This window comes from Microcaecilia unicolor, chromosome 2 (genome assembly GCF_901765095.1).
Source record: "Microcaecilia unicolor chromosome 2, aMicUni1.1, whole genome shotgun sequence".
NCBI lineage: Eukaryota > Metazoa > Chordata > Amphibia > Gymnophiona > Siphonopidae > Microcaecilia > Microcaecilia unicolor.
In genome coordinates this window covers 330,531,881-330,556,092 of record NC_044032.1, presented here as the reverse complement: position 1 = coordinate 330,556,092, position 24,212 = coordinate 330,531,881, and the positions used below count along the sequence as shown (strand labels likewise).

General features: G+C 45.2%; 1 protein-coding gene across 3 annotated transcripts in view; it reads right to left on the bottom strand.

Moving 5' to 3' along the window:
• Window positions 1–24,212, bottom strand: part of PCGF3 (polycomb group ring finger 3) — a 711,906-nt gene that overhangs the window by 251,430 nt on the left and 436,264 nt on the right. For all 3 annotated transcript variants that reach the window (XM_030194352.1, XM_030194350.1, XM_030194353.1), the window contains one exon: window positions 7,522–7,659. In XM_030194352.1, the coding sequence (XP_030050212.1) occupies window positions 7,522–7,659 (138 nt within the window). The remainder of the gene's footprint in view (window positions 1–7,521; window positions 7,660–24,212) is intronic.

Below are 24,212 nucleotides of genomic sequence, written 5' to 3'. Positions count from 1 at the left end.
AATCAAATCAATTAATGTGAACGGGAAGGAAGAGAGGAGGGTAGGTGGAGGCGAGTGGTTACAAGTGGTTACGAGTCAAAAGCAATGTTAAAGAGGTGGGCTTTCAGTCTAGATTTAAAGGTGGCCAAGGATGGGGCAAGACGTAGGGGCTCAGGAAGTTTATTCCAGGTGTAGGGTGCAGCGAGACAGAAGGCGCGAAGTCTGGAGTTGGCAGTAGTGGAGAAGGGAACAGATAAGAAGGATTTATCCATGGAGCGGAGTACACGGGAAGGGGTGTAGGGAAGGACGAGTGTGGAGAGATACTGGGGAGCAGCAGAGTGAGTACATTTATAGGTTAGTAGAAGAAGTTTGAACAGGATGTGAAAACGGATAGGGAGCCAGTGAAGGGTCTTGAGGAGAGGGGTAGTATGAGTAAAGCGACCCTGGCGGAAGACGAGACGGGCAGCAGAGTTTTGAACCGACTGGAGCGGGGAGAGGTGACTAAGTGGGAGGCCAGCAAGAAGCAGATTGCAGTAGTCTAAACAAGAGGTGACAAGGGTGTGGATGACGGTTTTGGTAGAGTGCTCGGAAAGAAAGGAGCGGATTTTACGGATGTTGTAAAGAAAGAAACGACAGGTCTTGGCAATCTGCTGGATATGAGCAGAGAAGGAGAGAGAAGAGTCAAAGATGACCCCAAGGTTTCGAGCTGAGGAGACAGGGAGAATGAGAGAGCCATCAACAGAAATAGAAAACGGGGGGAGCGGGGAGGTGGGTTTGGGGGGGAAAATGAGAAGCTCGGTTTTGGTCATATTTAATTTCAGGTGGCGTTGAGACATCCACTCAGCAATGTCAGACAAGCACGCTGAAACTTTGGTTTGGATGCAAGGTGAGATATCAGGGGTAGAAAGGTAGATTTGGGAGTCATCAGCATAGAGATGGTAGGAAAAGCCATGGGATGAGATTAATGAACCAAGGGAAGAAGTGTAGATAGAAAAGAGGAGGGGACCAAGAACAGAACCCTGAGGTACGCCGACAGGCAGAGGGATAGAAATAGAAGAGGATCCACCAGAGTGAACACTAAAGGTGCGAAGGGAGAGGTAGGAAGAGAACCAGGAAAGGACAGAGCCCTGGAATCCAAGTGAGGACAGGGTATCGAGAAGTATGCTGTGATCGACAGTGTCAAAAGCAGCGGAAAGATCAGTATGTGATTGGTACTTCTGGTAGCAGAGGATCCTGAAAGGCAGTTCAGTAGGTTGGGCCCTTGAACTGTGTTCCTAAGTTAATGCCTCTGATAATGGAGTCTCCTAGATTCTGTTTTGAGTTGATCTTTCATTGTTTATGGGATATCTTTCGGACTGTGTTACATTCCTTGCCTCTGTACTTTTTCTCTGAGCATCATGATGCTCCAATGCAGAAAAAGGAATTATATAGAATCAAAGGTTGGGAGGGTGACTGCCTCTGTGAAACTGGTCATAATCTACTCAAGCTTACTGTGACCCATTTTTCCTCTGTGGTTTTATTCTCTGCAGCTGTGCTGGTAAACTGGCTGGGAATTGGGTAATCCTGAATGCTTCCTTAACTGCAGCCAATTCCTTCTTGAGTTTGTTGATTTCATCTTTCATAGCTGATATTTGGACATAGATGGGGCAAGCTCAAAGGCAAAATATATATTGCACTGAATGCAAGTCATGTTGATGCGATTAACAATTGGGAAAAGGTGCACTATGTTAAAGGAAATCAATGAGCAGGTGCAATGTGGGGCTTACTGAAGATAATTGTATCTTGATTTTCCTATATAGGGAGAGCTAAGTTAGGGGTGAGTGGGCAGGGAGAGATGATAAAATCTGGAGAAAGACAGAACTACATGAACTTACAAAGGGCAGAACCTCTGCAAGTGAAAGAAAAGGGAGGAAAGGAGCTATTGTAAGGCCACAAACCTTTTTTGTAAGGAAAGTAAATAAAAGTAAGAGGAAAAGGAGGACTTTTTAGTTCTCAAAAACAGTAGCTGAAAAGATATGGAAAATGAGGTTAGCCTTCATAAACTACAAGAGATGCATAAAAAGGAAGTCAGGTATTCCGGATATTGTCACCTAAAAGAAGCTGGTAAAGCAATCAGGAAAGCAAAGATGCAAATGGAAGAAAAATAGTCAATATGGTAAAATGGAGGGGGGACAAGATATTTTTAGATATGTTAGTGATAAAAAGAAGTACAAAAGTGGCACTGGGAGACTCAAAGGTGAAGGGGAGGAAAATGTAGAAGCTAAGGATAAAGTGGAATTGCTTAACAAATATCTCTGTTCTGTGTTCATAGCTGAAAGGCCAGAATCAAGACCACAGAAAACAAACACAAATAAGAATGGAGGTGCGATAGTCCCTGAATAATTTTCAGAGGACTGTGCTCATGAGAAGCTAGCTAAACTAAAGGTGGACAAAGCAATGGAGCTGGATGGCATACATCTGAGGGTAAGAAGGAACTTATAGAAGCTCTAGCGATTCCGCTGGTTGACCTTTTCAATGCATTTCTAGAGTCGGGGAGTGGTCATGAGCACTGGAGTAAAGCAAATATGGTCCCTCTCCACAAACGTGTAAGAAAGAGGTTGGGATCTACAGATCAATAAGTCTGACTTCTGTGTTAAGTAAATGAATGGAAACACTTTTAAAACAGAGAACAGTAAAGCTTTTGGAAGCCAATGGATTACAGGACCTGAGGCAACATGGTTTCACTAGAGGCAGGTCCTGTCAGACAAATCTGATTAATTTCTTTGACTGGGTGACAAGAGAGCTGGATTGAGGGAGAACACTAGTTGTAGTGTGGGAAAATTAGGTTCTTACCTTAGTAATTTTCTTTCCTTTAGTCACAGCAGATGAATCTATTAACTGATGGGTTGTATCCGCCTACCAGCAGGTGGAGATAGAGAACACTGAAAAACCACAATGACCCTTGGGCTGCTAGCCCCAACTGCCTTCAGTATTTGAGATTTCCAAAGCACACAAAGTCAAACAGGCTGTCCAAATGCAATATATATAGATATTGGAACCAAGAAATACAGGTATCATTAAATGCATTAGGAGCAAGCTAATGAGTCTTTATGTAACATACAGCATAGAGCCTAATAGGCCCGTGGCCTGATCCTGGGCTAAGAAAGCCTTTACTTATGGATCTGAACTTATGGGTGTGAACCAACAGATCCCTTGAAGGAGGAAAGATGTAAATGACTCGTATGAAAAACACAGCCCCAAGACCAGATTTGCCGATATAAAAAAGCTGGCATCTCTGGAAGCAAACTCAGGGGAAAATACCGTGTCTTGAGAGCCTCCAGACTGCCCGAGAAACACTGGCTCCAGTTCCTTGCGCAAAAACTGAGATTCGAAGACTTCCCTTGGTGAAAACACTGCAGCTGCAGAGAAAAAATGGCGGCCGTTCGCGCCAAAAATAAAAGGAGCAAGGAGGACCGAAACCGATATGGCAGACACTAAAAAAGATATGAGGGAGCGGCAAACCAAGACGAAAGAGAAACGGTTGCTAAAAGTCCTGCGCCATAGAGGAGTAACACGAGCTTAGGGCACTGACGCTCCGGTGCCAAGAAAAAAAACCAACGGGTATGTCTGACAGCCATAACGGAGCACCCTCTGCCCTGAAAAGCACCGCTTCACGCCTTTTTTTTAAAACAACTCCCGTTGCCAAAACGGAAGGAAACGAAGCAAGGAAAAGAAAAAAACCAAATATGAAAATCGCTCACTGAAGCCACGGGCACTGAAATAATTATCTATTTGTTTTCTTGCAGTCCACAAGCGCCATAGAGCACAACTGAGCTGACTGCTCGTTAGAACTGTGGGGAAAGAAAAAGACATTTCCGTGTAATGCTCTTTATTTCCTATATTACTTTGTTTAAAAGTAATAATGGCTGCCTCTCCCAAAGGCAGTACACCTTTCTAGTGAAAGGGTAGCCCTTCCCAACTAAGCAAGGGAGATGGGGAGGAAGGGGGAGGGACTCGGGAGACCCGAGTTTAACACCCCAGAGGCTGTCAAAGAAAGAAAAAGAAAAGAAACCCTGTCAAGCCTCTAATTGAGATTCCAGGTACAGAAGAACTATTATAAACATCTCTAATATCTTAAAGAGAAAAAGAGAGAGAGAGACTAATGGGCTCACCTCCTGCCTGCTGGAGACTGAGAAAATACTGGGACTAGGGTCATATGGCCAGGGCTCTCATTGGCTCTCTAGTCTTAGAATTTTCCCAGTCTCCACCTGCTGGTAGGCGTACACAACCCATCAGTCCAATCCTGGTCCGGTCTGGAGGGACGCTAAGGAATCGCCATTACATGATAACCTTGCTAGTGCCCGTTTCATTTGTGTGAGAAACGGGCCTTTTTTACTAGTCTACTATTTGTACTTCAACGTTCTATGGCTGTCTGGGTTCGTAACATCCTGACGTCAGCAAGTCTCCAGCGTTCCCTTCCGTCTCACTGTCCCGCCCTCGCGTAAAGATGAAATGACGTTAGAGGAGGGCAGAACAGTGAGAGGGAAGGGAACGCGGGAGGCGAGCTGATGTCAGGATGTTACGAATGGATCGGAGGGCAGGGCACAGGGCAATCGCTGGACATGGAGGGGAGGACAGAATCACAGGACATCGAGGGGAGGGTATGGGAGGGCAGGGCAGAGGAGAATCGTTGGACATAGATGGGATGGGATAGGAGGAGAGGAGAGCATCATGGGACCCGGATGGGAGGGCAGGGCAGAGGAGAATCGCTGGACATGGAGGGGATGGGAGGCGAGGGGAGAACCGCTGGACATGGAGGGGAGGACAGGGCAGAGGAGAATCGCTGGGCATGGAGGGGAGGCCAGAATCGTTGGGCATGGAGTGGACGGTAGGGCAGAGGAGAATCGCTGCACATGGAGGGGACGGCAGGGCAGAGGAGAATCGCTGCACATGGAGGGGACAGCAGGGCAGAGAAGACTCGCTGCACATGGAGGGGACGGCAGGGCAGAGAAGACTCGCTGCACATGGAGGGGAAGGTCAGAATCGCGGGACACAGAGGGGATGGGAGGGAAGAATCGCGGGACATGGAGGGGAGGATGGAAGGGGAGAGAAGAATAGCGGGACATGGAGGGGAGGGCAGGGGAGAGAAGAATAGCCGGACATGGAGGGGAGGGAAAGGAGAAAGAAATCGCTTAGACAAGAGCCTTCCTAGGGCCCATTTCATTTTTGATGAAACAGGCTTGGTTGCACTAGTGTGTGTGTGTATATATATATATATATATCCATATCCATTTATGACCACAATTCTCTCTCATATCATTAATTTTAGCTATTTTTATTTATCCTTTATTTTTAATTAGCTTATGGGCATGATTTTATTATTTTTATTAGCTTTTGGCAATGCATTTATGTATTTGTTGTTTCAGTATCTTTGTTTAAAAGTTTACTCCTGATGAATGCTGAAACACGGCCTATGTTGAATGCGCTTGTCTGGGACTTGTGAGATCAATAAACAGTTTTTACCAACTTTGGATCATCTTGATGCTTTTATTTCTTCCACTCTTGGGATTTGGTTGCATGGTTGGACAGATTCAGTTTTAGTAGCTGGAGAACAAGACCAGTGAGGGGCAGGCTTCTACAGTCTATGCCCTGATCACAGCTGGACAGATTTGAATGGGCTGGAGTGGGGCATCAATGACAACTTCAGTAGTTGAACAAGGCCAGTGCTAGGCAGACTTCTACGGTCTGTGCCCTTAAAATGGCAAGGACAAATCAAGATCAAGTATACATATGTAGTATCAAACCATATCTTATGCTATGAGTTTATCCTGTTGGGGAGACTGGGTGGACCATACAAGTTTTTATTTGCTGTCATCTACTATGTTACTATGACTTGTTAGGGGTGACTTTCTTATATATGGTGGACACAACCCTTGTTGGTCCAATGGGCTTCTTCATGGGGCCTCCTCTCAAAGCCACTAGGACAGAGCTTCCAAAACTGTGGGTCAAGACCCCAAATGGGTCACAAAAGCGAACTTTGGTGGGCTCTCCAAAGAAGCATCAGTGTTCTGCACCTCTCAGGGGTCAAATAATTTTATTTGGCTGTGATTTTTATATAAGCCACAAAGATATTGATAAGCTCTGCTCTAGGAGTTTGATCAAGGCTGTGCAGAAGCTGTGGATCACCCACAGGTCAGCAGTCCCTAGACCAAAGGATCACGGGTTCAAACCCCAGAATTCCTGACAGGGGTGTCAGGGATCTGTGAGTGTAGTAAGAAAGAAATCATATGCATGTGTCAAAGGAAGGATTATGTGAGGTATTATTTTGGGGGGGGGGGGGGGGTCTATGTCTTTGGAGGAGGTACATGTGAAGAGCTATTTGTATATGGGGTACAGGTGCAGTTTGTGTGTGATTGACAATGAGTGTGTGCAGCTATGGCACAGAGGGGGAAGTTAGGGACAGAAAGTACTTGTGGGAGTGGGAGCATGTGTTGGGGGATGTTGGAGGCACATTTTTTTTTTACCCTTTCATTATACACTCAATGTTCTCTTTCCCTCCACTTCTACTCCCCCCCCCCCCCCCTTTTCCCTTTCTCTCCCCTTTCTCTCTTTCCTTCCAAACAGTTTCTCACTAAGTCCTGCAACAGTTCACCAACACTCAAGGTCACTCCCTGCAGTCATTGGTTCCTCTTTGGATGACAGGGCCTGGTCTATCTGCCACTCCTTCCCTTCAGGGCTTCTAGCAACCACAGTTCAACAGGCTAATGGAGTCTCAACAATGGGCATTCTGCTTTCTGAGAATTGCTCCTAATTAAATCATGGTCTATAACAAATGAGGGGGAAAACCTAGACTGGTAGTAGTGGTGGTGATGTTTGGCATAGGCTTTAATGTGTGTTAACCTGGAGCTTAAACAATTTAACATGTCACATTATCACCACACATTATGTTAAACCTATTCATGTAGGGGGTGGGGCATGCACATTGCATAAATGCAGCATTTAACATGGAAAAGTTAATCACACTTTAACACATGGTAGCGACTATCACCCCATATTAGTGGCACAGATGCTTTCCCCAAGGTGCCAAGAACTGTTTTGCAGCTACCACAAATAGGTGGGAAAATGTGAGATACAAATGAAATAATAAATAAATAAATAAATAATAATTAATTAATTAAATAAATAAGCTAATTTAGTAAATAGGGGCCTTAACGGACTACGCTTTAGCCAGACTACCCAACCATACTAAACCTAGCCTGTCAAATTCTGGCAAGATAGAGGTGTATTTTTAATTGAAAATTTGGCCAGTTAGGCTACATGAACATTTCCTTAAACAAAACTAGCTAAAACTTATCTTGGCTACTCAGTAGCTGTTTAAAAATAGACACAATAGGGACCATAGTGACAGGAAGAGGAAGAAAGGAAGAAACTACAGATCAAATTATACTTGTGAGAGTCAGTAGGCAGGCATTAACTTAATAGATGTAGAGCTCCTTATCTGTCAACATCTTCTGTGTTTTCTAACATAGTTCATCCTAACTTATTAATCTGTAAAGAAATTACCTCATTAAATGAAGAAAGGTTAAGTTTTTTGGCAATGAACTTCTTTAGATGCAAGACTGTTGCTTGTGCTGAGCAACGAATCCATTTCCGCTTCAACCCACGCAACTTGCTGCTATTGCATTCCAAGCAGATGCTTACCTACACAGGAGAAAAAAATAGATCCACAAGAGAATAAGAACCCAAAGCCTTCATCCATCATTCTTTGCACATCATTTTATTGAAATATCAACAGAATATGGTGAAAATTGTCAAGCCTAACCAAAATGTATATCCTCTATCAACACACAAACTTGAGGATCCCCATTCAATTCTTTTAGTACCTTAACAGAAACATTTCTTTTGTTTCTTGATTGAAAAGTCATACTTGCTCAACAAAAAGAAATAAGTATATTGTAATTACGTTTCATCCATATTAGGTGGGAGTGGGGAGATATGCGATGTTTAAATACCTCCATGGCATAAATGCACAGGAAGCAAGTTTCTTTCAACTAAAAGGAAGCTCTTGAATAAGGATGAAGGTAAAAAGGGACCAGACTCAGACTTCTTCACGGAAAGAGTGAAAGAGTGAAGAATTTATGGAACAACCTCCCGGTGGAGGAGGTGGAGACAAAGACTGTATCTGAATTCAAGAAGCTTGGGACAAGTACATAGGATCCCTAAGGGAAAGGAAGAATAGTAAATGGCAGACTGGATAGACCATACAGTCTTACAGAAACATTTCTTTTATTTCTTGGTTGAAAAGTCATACCTGCTTAACAAAAAAATTATTTTCTTTGCAAATGAAGATTAAATATATAAGGAGAGTATCTTAGTTTGTAGTCATATACTGATTTTAGCCGAGGACTATTACTATTTCCCAGGCAAAAAATAACAAGAGCTAGCAGATTCATCAAGGTCCACACATCTTCACAGGGACACATACTTAAAATTGTGTCTATTAAGAAAATAGTATACATACTGTTTCCTGACATTTTTTGGAAGGAGGCAACAAGCAGGTGGAGGATAATTTTATACAAGGTTGCCCAGATTGAGAGGGTGATTTTATAAAATTGTCCCACAAAAGAAGTCAAAATGTCAACTATAATGAAGTCACAGACACTTACACAACTTGGATGCAGGTGTAAATTTTTGTGCATATTTTATAAATTAGGCAGCTAAATTGCGACTCCATCCACACACCGTTTAAAATCCACCCCCAAACATATCCAGACCCAAGACAAGTAAAATTACGTGGATGTTCCTGTCACTGCACATACACGCAGGAAGTAATTTTATATGCACCATTTTATGCATGTAAAAGCTTTTATAAAATTACCCCAATAATGCACAATGGTCAGAACTTTAATGTCTAGAGATAAACCTTAATAATGACACGCAACTGCTCACTAAATTGGACAAGAAGCCATCTACCTAGTTAGGTACTTTCTCTGTCAGCAATCCCAAATTCAATCTGAGAGAAAAAAAGGCTCTTTCACAATAATTTCACCTTTAACAAATGGTAGCAACTGATCCCTCAAATCCCAGAATAACTGTTTGTTTATAGTTTGGTGCATAGACATTAATGAGAGCAAGGTCATTCACCTGTGTTTACTCTGTTACTGCCACACATATTCCCTCAGAGAGTCTGTAAACATCCATTGGCAGAAGGGAAAACCCTTTGTGGATAATGACTACCACTCACCCTTCACTTATGTATCCCCCCTCCCCCGAGACATGAGAAAAGATCCCTTCATAATACCTATGTTTCAGAAGGTGTTGGTCTCACTTTCTTAGATGCATTTCTTGCAGCATTGCTATGTGCCACTGTAAATCGTCAACAACTTGCCTGTTTTTAGGGCCATTTAACCTATTCACTTTCCAGGTTCCCACCACTGTATCTTTTCTCCCAACCCCCCTACATCTGATCCTCCCTCCCACTCAATCACTTCCCCTTTCCCAACACCCATTTCTCCCTCTCCTTCACCTTCTCCTTCCAATAGGTGATCACTCCCTTTACCGATGAGCTCCCCTCCTGAAGGAAATGGGTCGTTGTTGGGCTGGTGATTTTATCTTGCCTCTCCTTCCCCCATTTCTCCATCTGTCCATGTGCATACCACTCTCTCACCGTGTGTTTCAAGTACGCTACACTAATACATCAGCACTCATAACTCCCCTGTTTACAATCACTGTTCATTCTGTGCATCTAAATTTGTCTAGTCTTTATTCCCTAGCCTTGGTCTGTACCCATTCTTATCGCTCAGACTGCTTTGTGTTTTTCTGCAGATGATTTCACCCTCCTGGGACACGCTGCCCTGTACTTCCTACTCTAGCTTCCAGGGGTACTACTATTTCTCTCTCTTGTGCTGGCAAACACTTTCAAAGCTTCTGCTACAGTGTTTTTTTTGTTTGTTTTTTTTTCCTTTCGAAGATTTGCCTTCTACTGTTATGTACAGCACAAAAGCAAAAGCTACATACCTGTAGAAGGTATTTGCCCTTTCCTCTCTGAGCACACCACCCGAACTCTCTCATTACCTCTCACCTTGACTACTGCAACCTACTCCTCACTGGCCTCTCACTTTGCCACCTATCCCCCCTTCAGTCCGTTCAGAACTCTGCTGCACATCTTTTCTTCCGTCTGGACTGTTATACTCACATCACCCCTCTCCTCAAATCACTTCACTGGCTTCCGATCAGGTACCGCATACAGTTCAAGCTTCTCCTTCTAACCTACAAATGCACTCGATATGCTGCCCCTCCTGAAAGCATCCTGAACTTTTCTCTACCCTCATCTCCCCTTACGTTCCTACCCGTAACCTCCGCTCTCAAGACAAATCCCTCCTTTCAGTACCCTTCACCACCGCCAACTCCAGGCTCCGCCCTTTCTGCCTCGCCTCACCCCACCCCATGCCTGGAATAAACTCCCTGAGCCTATACGCCAGGCCCCCTCCCTGCCCATCTTCAAATCCTTGCTCAAAGCCCATCTCTTCAATCTCGCCTTTGGCACCTAACCACTATTCAAGAAATCTAGACTGCCCCAACTTGTTATTTCGTCCTTTAGATTATCAATAGAAATCAAACAAAATAAAACATGGAAAAGAAAATAAGATGATACCTTTTTTATTGGACATAACTTAATACATTTCTTGATTAGCTTTCGAAGGTTGCCCTTCTTCGTCAGATCGGAAATAAGCAAATGTGCTAGCTGACAGGGTATATACAGTGGGGGAAATAAGTATTTGATCCCTTGCTGATTTTGTAAGTTTGCCCACTGACAAAGACATGAGCAGCCCATAATTGAAGGGTAGGTTATTGGTAACAGTGAGAGATAGCACATCACAAATTAAATCCGGAAAATCACATTGTGGAAAGTATATGAATTTATTTGCATTCTGCAGAGGGAAATAAGTATTTAATCCCTCTGGCAAACAAGACCTAATACTTGGTGGCAAAACCCTTGTTGGCAAGCACAGCGGTCAGACGTCTTCTGTAGTTGATGATGAGGTTTGCACACATGTCAGGAGGAATTTTGGTCCACTCCTCTTTGCAGATCATCTCTAAATCATTAAGAGTTCTGGGCTGTCGCTTGGCAACTCGCAGCTTCAGCTCCCTCCATAAGTTTTCAATGGGATTAAGGTCTGGTGACTGGCTAGGCCACTCCATGACCCTAATGTGCTTCTTCCTGAGCCACTCCTTTGTTGCCTTGGCTGTATGTTTTGGGTCATTGTCGTGCTGGAAGACCCAGCCACGACCCATTTTTAAGGCCCTGGCGGAGGGAAGGAGGTTGTTACTCAGAATTGTACGGTACATGGCCCCATCCATTCTCCCATTGATGCGGTGAAGTAGCCCTGTGCCCTTAGCAGAGAAACACCCCCAAAACATAACATTTCCACCTCCATGCTTGACAGTGGGGACGGTGTTCTTTGGGTCATAGGCAGCATTTCTCTTCCTCCAAACACGGCGAGTTGAGTTCATGCCAAAGAGCTCAATTTTTGTCTCATCTGACCACAGCACCTTCTCCCAATCACTCTCGGCATCATCCAGGTGTTCACTGGCAAACTTCAGACGGGCCGTCACATGTGCCTTCCGGAGCAGGGGGACCTTGCGGGCACTGCAGGATTGCAATCCGTTATGTCGTAATGTGTTACCAATGGTTTTCGTGGTGACAGTGGTCCCAGCTGCCTTGAGATCATTGACAAGTTCCCCCCTTGTAGTTGTAGGCTGATTTCTAACCTTCCTCATGATCAAGGATACCCCACAAGGTGAGATTTTGCGTGGAGCCCCAGATCTTTGTCGATTGACAGTCATTTTGTACTTCTTCCATTTTCTTACTATGGCACCAACAGTTGTCTCCTTCTCGCCCAGCGTCTTACTGATGGTTTTGTAGCCCATTCCAGCCTTGTGCAGGTGTATGATCTTGTCCCTGACATCCTTAGACAGCTCCTTGCTCTTGGCCATTTTGTAGAGGTTAGAGTCTGACTGATTCACTGAGTCTGTGGACAGGTGTCTTTCATACAGGTGACCATTGCCGACAGCTGTCTGTCATGCAGGTAACGAGTTGATTTGGAGCATCTACCTGGTCTGTAGGGGCCAGATCTCTTACTGGTTGGTGGGGGATCAAATACTTATTTCCCTCTGCAGAATGCAAATAAATTCATATACTTTCCACAATGTGATTTTCCGGATTTAATTTGTGATGTGCTATCTCTCACTGTTACCAATAATCTACCCTTCAATTATGGGCTGCTCATGTCTTTGTCAGTGGGCAAACTTACAAAATCAGCAAGGGATCAAATACTTATTTCCCCCACTGTAAGTGAAAACATTCAAGCATTACTATGACAGTCTGACAGGGTGGGAGGATGGGGATGGGTAGGAGGTATGCATGGGGACATCAAAGCATATCATTGATATTCTAACAGGATGGGTGTGGATAGGTGAGGGGTTTGGTGATCAACAGAGAAATACAGCTTTATGGTTTATAATGGGCTAGGAACCCCAGATCCTTGTTAAGCCCTTTCTGTTGGGTGTTAAAATATTCAATCATTCTGACTTCAAAGGTCTTACGTTCTTGTATGGTTTTAAAGTTACCTTTCAGGATTCTCACTGTGAAGTCACTGGTACAGTGTACTGGTCCTGTAAAATGGTATCTTGTGGCTTGGCTGTAAATGATGGATCTTTTTGTATGTGAAGGATGGAAGCTGGAGTTGTGGAGGTAGCTGCATCTGTCTGTGGGTTTCTTATATATAGATGTTTGTATACAGCCATCACTGATTGAGACAGATGCAGCTACCTCCACAACTCCAGCTTCCATCCTTCACACACAAAAAGATCCATCATTTACAGCCAAGCCACAAGATACCAGGGGACAGAGACAGACACCTTAAAAGCCTGACTGCATCCTTCAAACAGAAAGGCTACAACCCCAAAATAATCTCCAAGAATATTGCCTCCTCCCTCAAAACACCCAGGGAGAATCTGCTACAGTACAAGGAGAAAAAAGCCACAGACAGAATCCCCCTTGTAGTGACATACAATCCAGAGCTGGAAAAACTGAGGAAAATCATAAGAGATCTACAACCTATACTCCAGGAGGATGAATTACTGAAAGAGATAATCCCATCCCCACCAGTACTGGCCTTCCGACAGCCACCCAACTTAAAACACAAGCTAATCAGAAGTAAACTTCCATCACAGACTGAAAAGGAACAGAAGGGCACACGTCCCTGTAATTTATCCAGTTGCAAACTATGCCAAAATATTTCACAGGACCCCACAGTTACCCACAAAGGAAAGATATTCAACATAAAGGAATCTTTCACTTGCTCATCTTCCAATGTGGTATATATCATTCAGTGTAAAAAATGTAACGAAGGATGCTATATTGGAGAAACAGGCCAGATGCTTAAGACAAGATTCAATTTACATAGACATCACATGAACAATACAGCCAGTAGGGCTCCCACCCCGGTGGGACAGCACTTCACAGAACCAGGACACTGTACCAGTGATTTCACAGTAAGAATACTGAAAGGTAACTTTAAAACCATTAAGTTATGTCCAATAAAAAAGGTATCTTATTTTCGTTTCCATGTTTTATTTTGTTTGATTTCAAATAATAACCTTAAGAGTGGACTAACACGGCTACCACACTCCTCTACTTAAGTATACATAGGAAATCAAATACATTAGTGTTTAACTTTAAAAAAGGAGATTATGACAAAATGAGAAGAACGGTGAAAGAAAAAAATAAGAGGAGCAGCTGCGAGGGTCAAAAATGTACACCAGACATGGATGCTGTTCAAAAACACCATCCTGGAAGCCCAAGCCAGTACATTCCGCATATTAGAAAAGGAGGACGGAAGACCAAATGACAGCCGGCATGGTTAAAAAGTGAGGTGAAGGAAGCTATTAGAGCTAAAAGAAAATCCTTCAGAAAATGGAAGGAGGAAACAACTAAAAATAATAAGAAACAGAATAAGGAATGTCAAGTCAAATGCAAAGAGCTGATAAGGAAGGCTAAGAGGGACTTCGGAAAAAAGACTGTTGGAGGCAAAAAAACACATAGTAAACATTTTTTCTAGGTATATAAAAAGCAGGAAGCCAGCAAAAGAATCGGTTGGACTGCTAGATGACCGAGTGGTAAAAGGGGCGATCAGGGAAGACAAAGCCATAGTGGAGAGATTAAATTAATTCTTTGCTTCGGTATTCACTAAGGAAGATTTGGGAAAGACACCGGTGCCAGAAATGGTATTCGAAGCTGACAAGTCAGAGAAACTGAATGAATTCTCTATAAACCCGGAGGATGTAATGGGGCAGTTCTAGAAACTGAAGAGTAGCAAATCTCCTGGACCAGATGGTATTCATCCCAGAGTACTGATAGAATTGAGAAATGAACTTGCGGAGCTGTTGTTAGTAATATGTAATTTATCCTTAAAATCAAGCATGGTACCGGAAGATTGGAGGGTGGCCAATGTAATGCCGATTTTTTAAAAAGATAAAAGAGGAGATCCGGGAAATTATAGACCGGTGAGTCTGACGTCGGGCTGGGCAAAATGGTAGAGACTATTATAAAGAACAAAATTACAGAGCATGGATTAATGAGACAAAGCCAACATGGATTTAGTGAAGGGAAATCTTGCTTCAGCAATCTATTACATTTCTTTGAAGGGGTGAACAAACATGTGGATAAAGGTGAGCCAGTTGATATTGTGTATCTGGATTTTCAAAAGGTGTTTGACAAAGTACCTCATGAAAGACTCCAGAGGAAACTGGAACATCATGGGATAGGAGGTAGTGTCCTATTTTGGATTAAAAACTGGTTGAAAGACAGAAAACAGAGAGTAGGGTTAAATGGTCAGTATTCTCAATGGAGAAGGGTAGTTAGTGGGGTTCCCTAGAGGTCTGTGCTGGGACTGCTGCTTTTTAACATATTTATAAATGACCTAGAGATGGGAGTAACTAGTCAGGTAATTAAATTTGCTGACAACACAAAGTTATTCAAAGTTGTTAAATCACGGTAGGATTGTGAAAAATTACAAGAGAACCTTACGAGACTAGGATACTGGGCGTCTAAATGGCAGATGACGTTTAATGTGAGCAAGTGCAAAGTGATGCATGTGGGAAAGAGGAACCTGAATTATAGCTACGTCATGCAAGGTTCCACATTAGGAGTCACTGACAAAGAAAGGGATCTAGGTGTCATCGTTGATGATACACTGAAACCTTCTGCTCAGTGTGGTGCTGCGGCTAAGAAAGCAAATAGAATGTTAGGTATTATTAGGAAAGGAATGGAAAACAAAAATGAGGACGTTATAATGCATTTGTATTGCTTTTGTATCGCTGCATGGTACAACCACACCTCAAACATTATGTTCAATTCTGGTCGCCGCATTTCAAAAAAGATATAGTGGAATTAGAAAAGGTGCAGAGAAGGGCGACGAAAATGATGAAGGGAATGAGACAATGTCCCTATGAGGAAAGGCTAAAATGGCTAGGGCTCTTCAGCTTGATGAAAAGACGGCTGAGTGGAGATATGATAAAGGCCTATAAAATAATGAGTGGAGTTGAACGGGTAGATGTGAAGTGTCTGTTTACACTTTCCAAAAATACTAGGAGTAAAGGGAATGCGATGAAGCTACAAAGTAGTAAATTTAAAATGAATCGGAGAAAAGTTTTCTTCACTCAACGTGTAATTAAACTCTGGAATTCATTGCCGGAGAATGTGGTAAAGGCGTTTAGCTTAGCAGAGTTTTAAAAAGGTTTGGATGGCTTCCTAAAGGAAAAGTTCATAGATCATTATTAAATTGAACTAGGGGAAAATCCACTATTTCTGGGATAAGCAGTATAAAATGTTTTGTACTTTTTTGGGATCTTGCCAGGTATTTGTGACCTGGATTGGCCACTGTTGGAAACAGGATGCTGGGCTTGATGGACCTTTGGTCTTTCCCAGTACGGCAATACTTATGTAAGTGGTATATACCTCTATACTCCCAAGTAAAAGATAAAGGCCAAGTCAGAGAAGCTCAGAGTCCAGCCGCGCCAGAATCGCCGAACGGCGGCCTTTGCGAGGACCGCCGCGAGAACTGTACTCCCTCGGCCCGGGTCCGTTGCACTGGGGGACCTTTGAAGCCTCGTAGCGCTCAGGAGGTGTGCAGCAAGGAGACGCCGGTAGACGAGAGATGCGCATTCAGCCATACGCCGGGACACCAAACCGCGGGCCTCCCAGACAGAACGGGAGTGCCAGTAGCCCACCCGAACACAGTCTCCCAGACCGAGATAGCTCGTGCTGAGGACCTGCAGCAGCACAGAGGATTGTAGGCCTTGTTTGTTTGTGAAGGAGAGCCTGGCAAACAGCAACGAGACCACGCCGCATCTCGGCCTCACCTACCTCCAACCCCGCCGGCCGCCTGTCGGAGACAGGAATCCCCTGGTACCGCGCACCTTCAGCCCTCCTCCCGTCTAGTCGCTTGCCCGTTGTCCCTCTCCTGGGCAGACGACCTGACCAGCCAGAGCGACCACGGAGGTGGAACTCAACTGGTACAAAGAGAAGAGCGAGGCGTGAACGTAACTGAAGAGAGGACGGGGAAACGGGCCAGGGGACGACTGCAGCAGACGGCCGGTGAACCGGTGAGCCGTAGCACGCCGCGTGATGAGACCCGAGTGACCTCCAGCAATTGGCCCCACGTGGACACGTCCTGACCGCGTGGAGCTGATCGAGTCGCCGGCAGAAACCTGCCCATGCCCATCTGAACTTGTACGGTCTGCCTGATCTAGCTTCTCCCTGCTTGTCCAAGTCCATCTGCTCCAGCTTGTTCCAGTCCGCTTCATCCAGCTTCTCCCTGCTTGTTCCAGTCCGCCTGACCCAGCTTGTTCCAGTCCGCCTGATCCAGCTTCTCCCTGCTTGTTCCAGTCCATCTGCTCCAGCTTGTTCCAGTCCGCTTGATCCAGCTTCTCCCTGCTTGTTCCGGTCCGCCTGATCCAGCTTCTCCCTGCTTGTTCCAGTCTGCCTGATCCAGCTTCTCTCTGCTTGTTCCAGTCCGCCTGATCCAGCTTGCTCCAGTCCGCCTGATCCAGCTTCTCCCTGCTTGTTCCAGTCCATCTGCTCCAGCTTGTTCCAGTCTGCCTGATCCAGCTTCTCCCTGCTTGTTCCAGTCCATCTGATCCAGCTTGTTCAAGTCTGCCTGATCCAGCTTCTCCCTACCTGTTCCAGTCCGCCTGATCCAGCTTCTCCCTGCTTGTTCCAGTCCATCTGCTCCAGCTTGTTCCAGTCTGCCTGATCCAGCTTCTCCCTGCTTGTTCCAGTCCATCTGATCCAGCTTGTTCAAGTCTGCCTGATCCAGCTTCTCCCTACCTGATCCAGTCCGCCTGATCCAGCTTCTCCCTGCTTGTTCCAGTCCATCTGCTTCAGCTTGCTCCTGCCTGCCTGCTAGCCAATCAACCAACCTGCCTGCTTGTCAGCCCCTCAACTTGACTGCTTGTCTGCCCATCAACAACCTGCCTGCCTCCCAGCCTGCACAACTACCTACCTGCCTCCCCACCTGCACAACTACCTACCTGCCTCCCCGCCTGCCACTTTGCCAGCCCATCACTCTCCTGACTGACTGCTCACCCCGCCTACCCACCAGCCTACCCACCTCCTGTTCCAAATCGTTGCCTGCTGTTCCAGTTTTAAGCCTCCAGTCCGGCTTTCCTGCCCTACCTGTTGCTACTTAAGGCCCCCATACACATTCTCTTCCTTGCCCTGTCCCTCCCTAATCTTTCCCCCCTCCCACCGCTGTATACCGCACAAACTCACTGCCCATCCATGTCCTCTCCCATTCTGCTCAATACTGCAATACCCTACCCACCCCAGTCCCCCACCACCTCACCATCCCTACTGTCCTCCTCCTCCTTCCTAGCTCTCAACCTTCAACACCTCCTTCCTGCCATGAATCCTTCCCCATTCCTCCAAAGCGCACCCCGTCTTCGTCGCCTTCGTCACCCTACCTCCCCCACCCTCCTCCGCACTCTCTTGCTCCTTCTCCTGCTATCCGCGGGAGATGTCAATCCCAACCCAGGTACCCCACACCTGTCCTCATCCTCACCTCATCCATGCAAACGCTTCCACGATATCTCCAATCTCATCTCTATTCCCCTCCTCCCTCCCCTTCTCATGCGCCCTGTGGAATGCACGCTCGGTCTGCAACAAACTTTCCTTCACCCATGATCTCTTCATCTCCCATTCCCTTCAACTGCTCGCCCTAACTGAAACCTGGCTCACCCCTGACGACTCTGCCTCAGTCGCGGCCCTTTGCCACGGAGGTTATCTTTTCTCCCCGCCCAGTTGGCCGCGGTGGCGGCGTTGGGCTATTACTTTCGCCCTCCTGCAGTTTTCAACCTCTCCTCCTACCGCAGTCTCACTGCTTTTCATCCTTTGAAGTTCACTCCATCCGTCTATTCTACCTGCTGCCTCTCAGAGTTGCAGTCATTTACCGCCCCCCTGATAAGTCCCTCCCTTCCTTCCTTACCGACTTCGATGCCTGGCTCTCCGTTTTTCTTGAGCCCTCATCCCCATCCCTTATTCTTTGTGACTAACATACACACTGATAACCCATCCAACTCATACGCTTCTCAGTTCCTCACGCTAACCTTCTCCTTCAACCTCCAACTGAGCTCCACCACCCCTACTCACAAATCTGGCCACTGTCTTGACCTCGTCCTCTCTTCTACCTGCTCACCCTCCAATTTCTGCGCCTCAGCTCTTCCTCTCTCTGACCATCACCTGATCACCTTCACACTTCATCACCCTCCCCCTCAGTCCCGCCCAACACTAACCACTACTTCCAGGAATCTCCAGGCCGTCGACCCTCCTACCTTATCCTCTAGTATCTCTGATCTCCTCCCTTCCATCATGTCCTCCGTCGACAAGGCTGTCTCCACTTACAATGCCACTCTCTTCTCTGCTCTGGACGCCCTTGCACCGTCCATCTCCCGTCCCACAAGGCGTACTAACCCCCAGCCCTGGCTGACCCCTTGCACCCGATACCTTCGCTCCTGCGCCCAATCGGCTGAACGCCTCTGGAGGAAATCTCGCACCCAACAAACACAAAAAACTTACACCACAAGAGGAAAAATAGACCCAGCTGAATTTTGGCAACAGATCTACACTGACAGATGGACAACAAAGATAGACACAATCCAAATCCTCTCCAATTGGGATAATAGATGCAAATTGACACTAGACAACATTGCCCCAATCCAAACCAGAACCTCGCACAGGAAAAACTCAATACCATGGTTCAATGAAGAACTGAAAAAACTCAAAACACAAGTTAGGAAACTAGAACGTACGTGGAACAAAAAAAAAAAAAAAGATGATTCCCACTCTTATCGCTTGGAAACTACTCCGAAGGAAATACAAATATACCATAAGACAAACCAAAATACAATACTACAAAACTGAAGTCGGGCCAAATTACAAAGACACACACAAACTCTTCCAACTCGTGAATAAATTATTAGACACAACCCCAGTCACCAACAACAACAAAGACACTCCAGGAGCCGATGACTTGGCGAAATACTTCAAGGAGAAAATCATACAACTACGACTCAAAATACCAGCCAGCCCAATCAAATATACTACACTCCTAGAATGCCTAGACCCAGAACCCGGAATCCACCCAGCAGACAGGATCTGGACTGAATTCACTATACTACCAGAAGATCTTATCTCACAGACACTTAAAAGATTCGCCAAATCTCACTGTAAATTAGATATATGCCCAAACAACCTCATGAAGTCGGCCCCCCAACAATTTATAATGGATCTAACTAACCATGTGAATTTCATGCTACAAAATGGACTCTTCCCAAAGGAGAAAGGTAACATTCTACTCACCCCCATACCCAAGGATGCAAAGAAAAATACTAATGAACTAACGAACTATAGACCAGTAGCATCCATTCTCTTAATCACCAAAATAACAGAAGGCATGGTGACCAAACAACTCACAGAGTATCTAAACAAGTTCTCAGTACTGCACGATTCCCAGTCAGGATTTCGCTCTAATCACAGTATGGAAACCGTACTAGTCACGCTTATGACCAAACTCAAACAATTGATAGCAAACGGCAACAACATACTACTGTTACAATTTGACATGTCAAGCACATTTGACATGGTTGACCATGGAATTTTATTACACATCCTCGAATACTTCGGAATCGGAGGTAACGTTCTCAAATGTTTCAAGGGTTTCCTAACCACCCGCTCATATCAAGTGACATCAAACTCGACTACATCACCCACATGGACACCTGAATGCGGAGTTCCACAGGGATCCCCCCTCTCACCGACCATATTCAACCTAATGATGACACCCTTGGCTAAGCTACTATCGAATCAGAATCTAAACCCATATATATATCCTGATGATGTAACGATCTTTATCCCATTCAAACATGATCTAAGAGAAATTTCCGACGAAATCAACCAAAGCCTACACATTATGAACTCCTGGGCACATGCATTTCAAGTGAAACTAAATGCTGAAAAAACCCAATGCCTAGTACTCACCTCGCAATACAACAAGAAGGAATTTACCACCATCAACACACCTAATCTAAGTCTACCAGTCTCAGACACCCTAAAAATCCTTGGAGTCACCATTGACCGACACCTAACACTTGAGAATCATGCAAAAAACATAACTAAAAAGATGTTCCATTCAATGTGGAAACTAAAGAGTCAGACCATTTTTCCCAAGGAATGTCTTCCACAACCTGGTACAATCACTGGTACTTATAGTCATCTGGACTATTGTAATTCACTCTATGCCGGCTGCAAAGAGCAAATACTCAAAAAACTCCAGACAGCCCAGAACACGGCAGCCAGACTTATATTCAGCAAACCAAAATACGAAAGTGCAATACCCCTTCGCGAAAAACTACACTGGCTCCCACTCAAAGAACGCATCATGTTCAAACTCTGTACCTTGGTCCATAAAATCATCCATGGTGACGCCCCAGCCTACATGTCAGACCTAATAGAACTACCACCCAGAAATGCAAAAAAATCCTCCCGCACAATCCTCAATCTTCATCCTCCCAAATGTAAAGGCTGGAAATACAAATTAATGCATGCATCAACCTTTTCCTATACAAGCACACAGCTCTGGAACACACTGCCACGCAACCTGAAAACGGTCTATGAAATGACCAATTTCCGCAAACTCCTGAAAACTTATCTCTTCGACAAAATATATCATAAAGAACAACACACGTAACTCTACATTCTTTACGATATCCAGGAATGTTCTTTAATGTCTTTTGCTTTCACACTATCATGTATCTAATGTCTATGGCTTTAACACTATCATGTATTTCACCATCATGTACCCAAAACTTCTGCAAAACCAAATGTACACTCTTTTCTATTTCCAGTATTATGTATTTCACCATCATGTACCCAAAACTTGCTGTAAAACCAAATGTACATTCTTTTCTATTTCCAGTATCCACGATGAATTGTAAGCCCCATTGAGCCTGCAAAAAGGTGGGATAATGTGGGATACAAATGTAATAATAATAATAATAATAATAATACTGATTTCATTCACTACAAATTCATGCTATCCTCCTTCCAGTCCTCCCTATTCCTTGCCAAACAGGACTATTACACCCAATTGACTAATTCCCTCAGCTCTAACCTTCGTCGTCTCTTCGCCACCCTTAACTCCCTCCTCAAAGTGCCCTCCGCTCCCACCCCCCTCACTTTCTCCTCAATCACTAGCTGACTACTTCCGCGACAAGGTGCAGAAGATCAACCTCGAATTCACCCACTCCCTCAACCAACCAACCCAGGCCTCCTTCTCCTCTTTTCCTGACATCACCGAAGAGGAAACTGCCCATCTTCTCTCCTCCTCGAAATGCACCACCTGCTCCTCAGACCCCATCCCCACCAACTTACTTAACACCATCACTCCTACTGTCACCCCCCCCCCATCTGTCATATCCTCAACCTCTCTCTCTCCACTGCAACTGTCCCTGACACCTTCAAACATGCTGTAGTCACACCACTCCTCAAAAAACCATCACTTGACCCTACCTGTCCCTCCAACTACCGCCCCATTTCCCTCCTACCCTTCCTCTACAAGATACTTGAACGTTCACAGCCGCTGCCTTGATTTTCTCTCCTCTCCTGCCATCCTCGATCCGCTTCAATCCGGCTTTCGCCCCCTACACTCGACAGAAATGGCACTATCTAAAGTCAGCAATGACCTGTTCCTTGCCAAATCCAAAGGCCACTACTCCATCCTCATCCTCCTTGACCTATCTGCCGCTTTTGACACTGTCAATTACAACTTACTTCTCGCCACACTGTCCTCATTTGGGTTCCAGGGCTCTGTCCTCCCCTGGTTCTCCTCTTATCTCTCCCACCGCACCTTCAGAGTACACTCTCATAGTTCTTCCTCCACCCCAATCCCGCTCTCTGTTGGAGTTCCTCAGGGATCTGTCCTTGGACCCCTTCTTTTTTCAATCTACACCTCTTCCCTGGGCTCCCTAATCTCCTCTCATGGTTTCCAATATCATCTTTATGCTGATGACAGCCAGCTTTATCTCTCCACACCAGACATCACTGCGGAAACCCAGGCCAAAGTATCAGCCTGCTTATCCTACATTGCTGCCTGGATGTCCAACCGCCACTTGAAACTGAACATGGCCAAGACCGAGCTTATTGTCTTCCCTCTAAAACCCACTTCTCCTCTCCCTCAACTCTCTATCTCAGTTGATAACATCCTCATTGTCCTCGTCTCATCTGCCCACAACCTCGGAGTCATCTTCGACTCCTCCCTCTCCTTCTCTGCGCATATCCAGCAGATAGCCAAGATCTGTTGCTTCTTCCTCTATAACATTAGCAAAATTCGCCTTTTCCTCTCTGAGCACACCACCCGAACTCTCATCCACTCTCTCATTACCTCTCGCCTTGACTACTGCAACCTACTCCTCACCGGCCTCCCTCTTTGCCATCTATCCCCCCTTCAGTCCGTTCAGAACTCTGCCGCACGCCTTATCTTCCGCCTGGACTGATATACTCATATCACTCCTCTCCTCAAGTCACTTCACTGGCTTCCGATCAGGTACCGCATACAGTTCAAGCTTCTCCTATTAACCTACAAATGCACTCGATCTGCAGCACCTCCTTATCTCTCTACCCTCATCTCCCCTTACGTTCCTTCCCGTAACCTCCGCTCTCAAGACAAATCCCTACTTTCAGTACCCTTCACCACCACAGCCAACTCCAGGCTCCGCCCTTTCTGCCTCGCCTCACCCCATGCCTGGAATAAACTCCCTGAGCCCATATGCCAGGCCCCCTCCCTGCCCATCTTCAAATCCTTACTCAAAGCCCACCTCTTCAATGTCGCCTTCGGCACCTAACCACCAGGAAATCTAGATTGCTCCAACTCGACATTTCGCCCATTAGATTGTAAGCTCTTTTGAGCAGGGACTGTCCTTTTTTGTTAAACTGTATAGTGCTGCTTAACCCTAGTAGCGCTCTAGAAATGTTAAGTAGTAGTAGTAAGTACATGGCTGTTTAGATGATGAAAATACTTCAGCTTCCTGACTCATAAGATGATGATATTCTAAGGACTCTGACTAGAGATCTATATACTAATTGAAGAAGGGGTGAAGCAACATCCAGAATAGACTAGCAAACATACTGAGAAGGGCTTTAAGCTAGGATTGTCCAGGATGGGTGGACAAAGCCTTCAGATATTAAACACTTGTAGAGAAATGGGGGGGGGGGGGGGGGGGGGGGAAGGGCACCATCTTGAAAGCTACGTATACCAATGCCAATTAGTCCAAGTCCGAGGCAGTTATGGAATTAATAGATTTAATGGTCACAGGGTACATGAAGAAATTAAGAACCTTGACTGAAGGGACCCTTAAGGGGGAGGGGAGCAAAGCTCTCTTAGGGCTTCTTTTACAAAGTGGTGCTACTGATTAGCGGTACACTGAATGCGAATAAACCCATTCACTTCCCATGGGTTTCTTTGCATTCAGTGCACGCTAATCAGTAGCATAGCTTTGTAAAAGAAGCCCTAAAGTATGAAGGTGCTACTGTAGGCTTGTCTGGAAAAAGGAAATGGAACATTTATTTAATATCGGTGTGATATACAGACCTCTCTCACAAACAAAGGAAATGGATAAAAATTTAATTGAAAACATTA